This window comes from Mobula hypostoma, chromosome 9 (assembly GCF_963921235.1).
Source record: "Mobula hypostoma chromosome 9, sMobHyp1.1, whole genome shotgun sequence".
Taxonomy (NCBI): domain Eukaryota; kingdom Metazoa; phylum Chordata; class Chondrichthyes; order Myliobatiformes; family Myliobatidae; genus Mobula; species Mobula hypostoma.
Window position 1 is genome coordinate 129,343,604 of NC_086105.1, and position 9,713 is coordinate 129,353,316.

The window sequence follows — 9,713 nt, forward strand, 5'->3', positions numbered from 1 at the left end:
AATGCACAGGGAAGTTATGCTAATTGTGCTGTCAAAAAACTAAATGCTATATTACCAGGAAGTCATTACATGGGAAGGTGGTAGTGATACACAGGTTATCTGTACTAAATGTGCTTCATCTTATTTTTTTTTATATAGGCCAATGGATTTGTCAACAATCAAGAAAAATATAGAGACTGGTCTAATTCGCACAACAGCAGAGTTTCAGCGGGACATAATGCTGATGTTCCAAAATGCAGTGATGTATAATAGTTCTGACCATGATGTGTATCATATGGCATTAGAAATGCAACGAGATGTCTTAGAACAAATTCAGGTAGAATACTCACAATTTGTAGTATGTCATATAAATCAAAATAATGAAAATACACAAGTTAGACCAGCCCAATTTTTTTTTTTTGTAAAATCAAACACAATCCTAAAAAATATGAAGCAGTGCATTTTGAGAGAACCAAAGGGTTAGAGTATATAAAATGAATGGTAGGACCCAAGGAAGTAGTGGGGAGCAGTTGGAGCTCCATGTAGGTACAGGGCTGTGGATCGCTGAAGGGCAGCAGTTCCAGAAGTTAAGGTGATGAGGATCATTTCCTTCGTTACAAGAGCAGGAAGGTTATGGTATAAAAATATATAACATTAGTCCACAATTGGAGTACAGTGCACAGTAGTAGTCTCCACACCACACAGGAAAGCTTCTATTCACTTTCTGGCACTTTGCTGTAACCTTCAAAACCATGGCAATTTAAGTTTTCAAGTACATCTAAATATTTCTCAAATCTTACAAGAGTACCCGTCTCCACCACTCATCAGACTGCTTTCCAGATTTCAGTTATCCTCAGGTGAAAATATTTGTACTCTCATTCCCTCTAATGTTAGACTGTACGTCTGTAATGCTAGATTGTACATCCCAGTATCTTCTGGGGTGGAGCATTTCACCTACAAAGAGATTTTGGATAGACTGGGATTGTTTTCCTTGCTGTGGAGAAGACCAAGGGGGAGCTGACTGCTCCATGCAAAATTATGGGGGGCATGAATGAGATAAATAGTTTGAAACTCCTCCCCTTAGCAAAGTGGTCTATAACCGAAGGTCTGGGTTTAAGATGATTCAGTGACTCTGTAAGTATGGTCTCCACAGTATTCTGTAGATACTTCTTATAATCAGCAGAACTCTTGTAGCCTAGTGACAGGGTAATACCTTTTATGGCCAGCACTATAGCTACTAGATATTGCTTGCTGGAATTGCTGTTGAAAATAATTTCCTTTCTGATTTGTAAGCAAAAAAATTAGTAAGAGATATCACTGTGATGGTAATTTAGTCAATTTATGCACGTGTAATTTAACAATATTTGCTTATTGTTCATAAATAAATTATATAAAATAATATAAAGTAAAGCAAGCAACAAGTGTGTTTTTGATCAATTTGTATATTTCCATAGTTATTGAGTGGTTTTCTTGATTAAATTAATATGAGTATGCTAATAACACACACAAAATGCTGGAGGCACTCAGCAGGTCAGGCAACATCAATGGAAATGAATAGGTACTTAATGATTTAGACTGAGAAGAAAGGGGGAAGATGACAGAATAAAAATGTGGGGGGAGGGGAAGGAACCTAGCTAGAAGGTGATAGGTGAAGTGGGTGAGAAAGGTCAAGGGCTAGAGAAGAAGGAATCTGATAGGAGGGGAAAGTGGACCATAGGGAAAAGGGAAGGAGGGGACCCAGGGGAAATAATAGGCAGGGGAGGAATTTGTTTACCGGGAAGAGAAATCAATACTCATGCCATGGGGTTGAGAGTCTACCCAGGTGCATATGTGTATGTTAACTACATTTACCTGATTTGTTAGTGTAAGCCTGGCATTTTCTACAACAATTAATGTAGGTCATGAAATCAAATCATGTACCCACATCTGTGTCTGGTCAGTAATTTCAGTGGAGTATTGTGCATATAGGTCAGTTTTCATTTGCTGTTTTACTTCAGTACAATGAATAATAAATTAGAAGGCACTCCAAAATTTGATTGAGTGTTCATTAAACAATTTAGTCTGCTTCTATTAGTCATCTTATTTGACTTTCTTGATTTCAGTTGAAATATGTTTATTTACCTAGTTTCATAACCACCTATCGTAATCCTTTTCTGCATTCTGTAGTCTCCACTTCTATATGAATAAATCTATATATTTTATAACTAATATTAACATGATATATAATTCATAACTTATTCTTTTAAATAGTCCCTTTACAGTTGATTGTGAACATAGAAAACTGGGCAATAATTCTGAGTGCCCTTCTTCTTCTACAACTTGAGAAAATGATCTAACATGATATAAGAAAAACAGTGTAAGCTTAATAAGCCAGTGGTAATATTGTTCTTTTTTGGCTTTAGGTCTAGCTTCATCTTCCTCTTTCTTTTCCCCCCTCCCAGCAATTTTTAGCCACTCAATTAATAATGCAGACCTCAGAATCTGGAATCAGTGCTAAGAGCCTGCGTGGGCGTGATTCAACACGAAAGCAGGATTCTGCAGAGAAGGTCAGTCACAAACCATCACTACTATTGTTTTTATTGTGTTGAACCATGAATCCTGTGCTGTTGTTTTTTTAAAGAAACGAACCATTAAATAGCAGACATTACAGGATTTGATCTGAATTAAGAAATTCATTGTCATAAATTACCAGTTGTATACTGAACAACTTATAAGGGTAATCCTTGGAACTGAAGCTTAGATTCATTTTTCCTTCATGTATGGGGCAGGGAGAGGAGAAGTCACATGTAATATATTATTTCAGTGAATTATTTTAAGTTACCCGACACAGTTTGGATGTTGGGCATTCCCAATCAAATGTGTCCCTTAATGTTTTGTGGCTGCTTGTTTCCAAATGTTGCATTCCTGTGCAGCTTACAACATAGAGCTATTGCAGAAGCCACAAAATATTATTTCGTAGTGAACCTGGATAGTGCGTGTTATCACATCCTAATTTTAGAGTTGCTGAACAATGGTAGTAAAGTGGTTATAGATCTATGAGATCACAGATAATGAACAAATGAAATAATTCTTTATCAATTGGGTAATGTGCCAAACTGTTCAATGGTTGGAGCAAACATAGCTGGTAATAGTTATTCAGTGGAAGTTCATATTCTAACCTAAAATTTGGCAGCAACACCTGAGAAATTCCTCTCTCCCAACATTAGTTGTTTTGTCCATTTTAAGTTCTGAAGATATGGTACCAACTATAAAACTAATATTACTACGAACAGTTCTTAATGATGAAGAATGGCTTTGTATCCATAATGTAATGTTAAAGTAAGTATTTAAAATTACTTTAACAGATTTACTTTTGCTTACCCTTTTGTCACTTTTCCTCGTACGTTCTCCATTTTCCCCTCTCATTTCGCGTGTTTCTATCTCGCCATACATTTACTTTCCCTTAAAGACATGGGTTAAAAGTGCTAAAAACAAATTTGGTTTTCAGCAGCTGAATATTGTTTAGTGCCACAGGAATTGCGTTTCTAATTTTAATTTGCAGTTTGTAAGCAAGGGTATTTTCAATAATCTTAGATTCTTCGTACCATAGTCCAAGACCAATCATGGCTGTAGAAAAATTCTAAAATCCTAGCCAGGGGTATAATTATAGACAAAAATGTTATAGTATTCTTCTGTATAATATGATCAGCTTAACTCCCACTTGACACATGTTTTACATGCATTTGGAATGCCCTAACTTTCATTACTAATGGCCTGAATTTTCCAGTTCTAGCTGTAGCCCAGCGATAAACAATTCAGATAAATGGATTACTGACCACAATAAAATTACATTTTAGAAATACAGGTTGATGGCTCCAGGAGAGAGTGTAGCTGGTTTGCTTTCGTGTTTGCTCAGGTTGAATCTGATTTGATGTTTTTTTTCTTGTTTGTCCTTTAACAGGACAGTGTCCCAATGGGCTCTCCTGCCTTCCTTCTCTCTCTTTTTGTAAGTATTCAATGCAGTGTACAGATAAGTCACTTTCAGGAGGTGTCAGAATCTGAAGTGCATGCTTTGCTTGGTGTATTTACCGCAGATTATTAAAGTCAATCAGTGGTAAATACTGATTTACTGGTGTAAGTCCTGACACTTTTTCTGTGCAACTTTATTTTGATGAGATTTTTCCAGTTTATTTCATTAGATTCAATAATATCTGATATTTCATTATTATATAAATGTCATACTGATCACAATTCTAACGGCTTTGCGTGAAGTCAGTGCCAGTTCATGGTTGGTTGAGCCAGTAAGCTGATGTTCAGTTAGGTTCTGCTTGAAGGAAGACTTTTCAATTCAGTTATGGAAATAAACAACCAAAGAGGAACTTCAACCAGTTCAACATTTGTTTTAATGTATGAGAAGTTAATGAATAGATGTTCATAATCCTGCCTGCCAAGTCTTCAAGATGTGTAAACCAGTGAGCCAATATAAGAAAGTATGTAGATGCACATTTGAGTGAACAGATGTAGCTAATACAACAACCTATTGTCTTACAGGAAAGCCTAGTATTTTACAGAGCATTCACTTCAGTATTTGTAGAGGTTTCTGGATGGGATATCACACCAGCATAATTCCCTTTGCATCATGTTTTGGGGATTTCTCAAATATTAAAATACTAGATTTTTGGAAAGTTGCTTTTGGAACACAGTATAATTTCAAATGTAGTCGTGTTACTCAGAAGCTTCAATAGGAAGGGGAAACCTAATTGTGTCACTAATGGGTTATGTCAACAATGCAGCATTCTGTCAGACAAATCTTGCTTCTTTATTATGGTTATTATGACTCTGTCTTTTTTAAACATAAATTTGTTAGTGTTTGCTAGTATAATTGAGCTATTTCAGTGCATTGGTCAGTTGGTGAATTCATGAGAGGATTTTCATGAAGAGTCAGCAGAAAATATTAGTAAAGTGAAATGGGTACCAAAATTCACAAAAATGCAGATATGAATATTTCTGCTAGTTTATCTAAAAATGCATCTTTTCTCTTTACTACTCATAATATAATGGTTTTAAAAACTTGGATCAATATTTGGCTGTAATCTGAACCAGCAAAAAAAAATCAGTAGTGATGACTGGTTGTGTCTCTGTTCCTCCAACACTTTAACATTAATGATCTAATTTTATGTTGTATTTATATAGAATCAGTAATTAATTCCTAGTTGCCATGATTTTTTTTTAATTTAGTGATTCCATTGTTACATGCAAATAAGTGGTTCTTAAGTGATTCTGGTTGTGAGTAGTCATACATTTTTGAATACATTACATTAGATCACCATTTTAAGCAAGTTTAGTTATATATTTCCAAACAAATAGAATTTTCTAGGAGCATCATAACTACCCTGTCATATTCTACAACATCTCCACTTTCCATTTTATCAAGTTAACACATATTGCAACATAAATACAACACAAAGCAATGATCTGTAATCTGCTATTTAAATTAATTTGTTCATATACATAAGAAAATAAACATGAAAAATCAGTTCCTAGAACAGTGAACTGTTTCTCTTAAACAAAAGAAATTCTGCAGATACTGGTAATCCAGAGTAATGCACAGTTTATAATTGTCAATTATAAGAAATAATTATAGTTATCTTCCAAAACTTCTAATAATTTCCATATTGTGGTAGTTTGAAGACAAACCTCACTAGATTTTCAAGTGGGGTCAGTTTAGGCTTTAAGACTGACTTAAACTTTTTGAATATGCCATACATGTACATTGAGATTTTCCTGTGAATGAAATGATTGATATTTGTATGTGAATAACAGATATTGAGAAGATACAAAAAGCATTTGGTACTCATTTGGTGTTAATTTTGTCAGAAGTGGAAAATATTGCTGAGCATTTTGAACAGCTTGTAGTCAGAGGTTAGGAGATGAGACTGATTCAACTGGATTAAATATTGCATCAATCAAAGTGCCTTTTATACAAAGACATTTTGAGTGGAGTACATTTTAAATGGGAAAGGTAGGGTGAAATGTAAACATAATATAAAAGATTTTATTTATCTTATATCTGTCATTTCAGTAAGAATATGTTCTTTAAAAATCACTCCATGCTAAATGCCATTCTGAATTGGACAACCATTTAGAATGGTTGGTGCTAGTTGATATTGTGAATGTTTGATATTATGAAGTCTGTATGTCCATTATTTTGAGAGAGCTGCTTTAAAACAAATTACTTCATTCTTTGAGGATCTGAATCAAATATCTTGTGTGGTCATATATGCTACAAAGTTATGGTGAAATAAAGTCCTACTGCACATAAAGATTTTAAAGGGTGAAAATTAAGCCAATTAGAATCTTTAAAGATTACCTAATATGTTCTGATGCAGCATTTTAAATTTTATTGCCACACTTTTAAAGAGCTGACAATTTTCATAGTAATATCTTTAAATTATTTTCCACGTTTTGGACCTAACGAAGACATCTGATTTTAAAGAAGTCGATGACTTAAAATCCAATTAAATACTTCCTTAATAATTAATGTATATCACAAACATCATTAGATTTGTGTCACTATTTCTTCATTATGCTCCAGCTAAGTAAATATGTCCTAAGTATGAATTATTGGGTTCTATATTGACTTCTGTTTGGAAATACAGTGAACTGGCTTCAATGGTAAACTGATTTCCTAAAATGTTCCAATCATTCTTCTTAATTATCCACATTTTTCAAGTACATACTTGTGTTTCAGTTTCATTACATCCAATCCATCTTTGCTGATATACACAAGAGTCTTCAGTTATAGTACAAAGATTTTAATGGAGTGGGTTACCCACATTAAGATAATTACCACTTCAAGCAACAGGTAGAATTACATCCTCCCGCTTTCTAAATTTTGTAAGAAATTGAAAAAAACTTTAAATAAAAATTGCATTCCAGAATAATTTATGTTAAGTGGCAGGAGAATGGGGTTGAGAGGAGTGATAAACCAGCCATGATGGTGGACTCAGTGGGCTGAATGACCCGTTCTGTTCCTACGTCTATTGGTCTAAATGGACAGACGCTGTTCCAGCATTTAGTTCCAAGCACTAATTCATTTTTTTGTCATTTCATCTGTACAGAAGATTCTAAATGGGTATTTTCCTCTAACCTGATTGCAACAATTAACATCTTTGGAGAGGTCGTTAGCAGATGATGATATCACTATACTGGCTGAACTACATGGAAATCTTGGAGTTTTGTGTGTTCTGAATATTCTTTTATTTCAGCAACTGCATGTTACCTAAACACACATAAACTTCTGTTTTAAGTCAATCAATGATTTTTTTTTAGTTTAACTGAAACTCGTTTTTAAAAGCTGTCCTATGTTGACATTTCTAGTTTCCCCATGTATTTCAGCCAGCAACAGCAAGCGCTGTGACCTATCTGATGACAAAATACTGTTAACGATCTCTGCAAAGCAGTTAATTGCTTTTACCAGGTGAGTGGAATGCATTGTTTAAATTTCTTTGCTCAAGTGAAGAAGGTGCTAGTCTAGGAGTGTTTTATATATTAAGGTTCTTGTTCTTTATGGAAAATAACATTTTCAAGCAGTTGCTCAATTAATTTTGCTTCTGAATCTGTTAATACACTGACATCAATCAGTTCTTTTATCAATTGATTTAAGTATGGCATTCTATAAAGTCCTTGCCCTTGTAATGTGGATGGTTTTGTTCTTGTTCATTGTTTTCATGTAATCTATAAATAAAGCCCTTTTATTTCCTACCGCTAAGAAAACAATGTAAGCTATTTGTTGCCAATTTGTGCTTTTCAGTTCTTTTCCTTCTAGCATATGTGCAATCTCGCTCATAAATGAGATACTCAGTTAACAAAGAAAATACCTGCAGCTGTAAATATTCAATGCCTCCCGAATAGGCAGTGAAAAAGAGTAATTGTTTTTTCCATTAGGATGGTGGTACAAGAGGACGTCGCTGTGCGATTGAAGCAGATATGAAAATGAAGAAGTGACTCTCTCCAATTGGACTTGATGTGAAATGTGCAGCACTGTATGAAGCTGTACTACCTTCATCTGTATGGATGGGAATAACTTGTACAGCCTCATTTTAGTGTACAGTTTTTGTTCTGAGAACAATGTATGTGCTGAATAAAATTATTCAAACAGCCTGAAAGGCTTTGTGACTTTTGGAACGTTATATAACAAATGAATTTATGTTAATAACTATGGGAAACAGAACAGCTATCACTCACATTAATTAGCTTTGGGAAGTTTTGGGGAATTTCTATTTATGTTGGAAGTGGCGCATTGCATTTGTGCATTGCTTGAGCTTTTTAAAGAAGGACTTTTTCTTGAATATCCATCATAGGTTTTGAAGTTTAAATTTCTTTGTTGAATTGCCTCTGTAATCGGGTAAGTACCTTCTGTTATGAGTGGAAATATGAAATTTAAAATGGTTTTTATAGAATTTCAGATTTCTAAGTTTGTTACAAGATAAAAAGTTGCAAGAATAAATTATTATTAATATTACAGAGCAGGCCTTCAATACAATTCAAATTTGAATATGCATAATAACTGAGTTGTATAGTCTGTATAGGATGATGGTAGATTATGCTGCATCTTTCCAGTTAAATGATTCAGCTTAAACTGTGAGGTATACTATTATTAAATTCCATTTAATAGTGTTGATAATATTAGAAGGTGTGATTGTTATATCAAAATGTGCAGCAATACACATTTATAAAATTTGGTTCAAAGAGTATTGTTGGAGGATGCTTCAAAGAAGCTATATTCTACTGTCAGCCCCCACTAAAATGGATTAAAGGTTTTGATGCTTGTACTATTTGCCGACACTGGGTAAATGTTCTGTGTCACTTATCTTCATGAACACAATGCCCGAAAGATAAATTTCTAGCAAAATTTGAGTTCTCTTCTTCAGGTGTGTTATTTTCATTGTGCATGCATAATATGTATGTGCATGGCAACATAACACTGTCATACATGATAGTTAATTTTGTTACTTATGGCTTAATCATTTACAATAGAAATGCACTTGTTATATTGCATTATATTTTAAATTATCTGAATTCCCTTCTAGTTTTATAAAATTTACATGAATAAAGGAAACTGAACTAGTCTGAACATTGGTCCCCATATCTATGAAGTAATTTAAATAAATCGTTGATTAAACATTTGATGTAGAATCTAAATGCTGGTTGTCCATTAGCTTCCAAGCGATGTGTCCCATCATATTGATATGTAACATCCCAGCAGAAGAAATGCCAGTAATGTTTATTACATTTGCAAATATTTGAATTTGTCTTTCTCATTATGTAAATAAAAATTTACAGTGCATGGTAAATATGCTAGGTTACTATATCTGCATCCATTATTTTTATCTGAAACCTTGTATTAATTACTGTATGTCTGATCCTTTAATATGATATAATTAAAGTATAATTATGATCTTACTGTCGTGTCATGATAACTGGTAGTTGAACATTTAATAAATCTGTAGACATTTTACATTCCATGCCAACCGTTATGCCCAAGCTCTTTTAGGTATGGTGTTGCCTGAGGCTTGACTTCCTTTGAACAACAGTTAACCTCTCTTCTACTATCTAGTTAGTAAATTTATAATCAGTCATTGCTGGGGTGTTGGTTGGTTCACCTCCAAATAGCACTGTTACCCCGAGTCAGAAGGTTGTTGGTTTAACTCTTAAAAGCTTGACTACTTAAGTTATGCTGATTTAAACCCTCA

At 34.0% G+C, this 9,713-nt stretch overlaps 1 protein-coding gene across 5 annotated transcripts in view; it reads left to right on the forward strand.

Annotated features, from left to right (window-relative positions):
- brd8a (bromodomain containing 8a) overlaps window positions 1-9,435 on the forward strand; it is a 57,136-nt gene extending 47,701 nt beyond the window's left edge. For 2 of the 5 annotated variants that reach the window (XM_063059119.1, XM_063059124.1), the window contains 4 exons: window positions 139-316; window positions 2,421-2,525; window positions 3,920-3,964; window positions 7,906-9,435. In XM_063059119.1, the coding sequence (XP_062915189.1) occupies window positions 139-316; window positions 2,421-2,525; window positions 3,920-3,964; window positions 7,906-7,965 (388 nt within the window). In that variant the 3' untranslated portion in view covers window positions 7,966-9,435. Of the gene's footprint in view, window positions 1-138; window positions 317-2,420; window positions 2,526-3,919; window positions 3,965-7,356; window positions 7,439-7,905 lie in introns of all 5 variants that reach the window. The other 3 variants (XM_063059120.1, XM_063059122.1, XM_063059121.1) reach the window with 3 other exon arrangements.
- The last annotated feature ends 278 nt before the right edge of the window (window positions 9,436-9,713 follow it).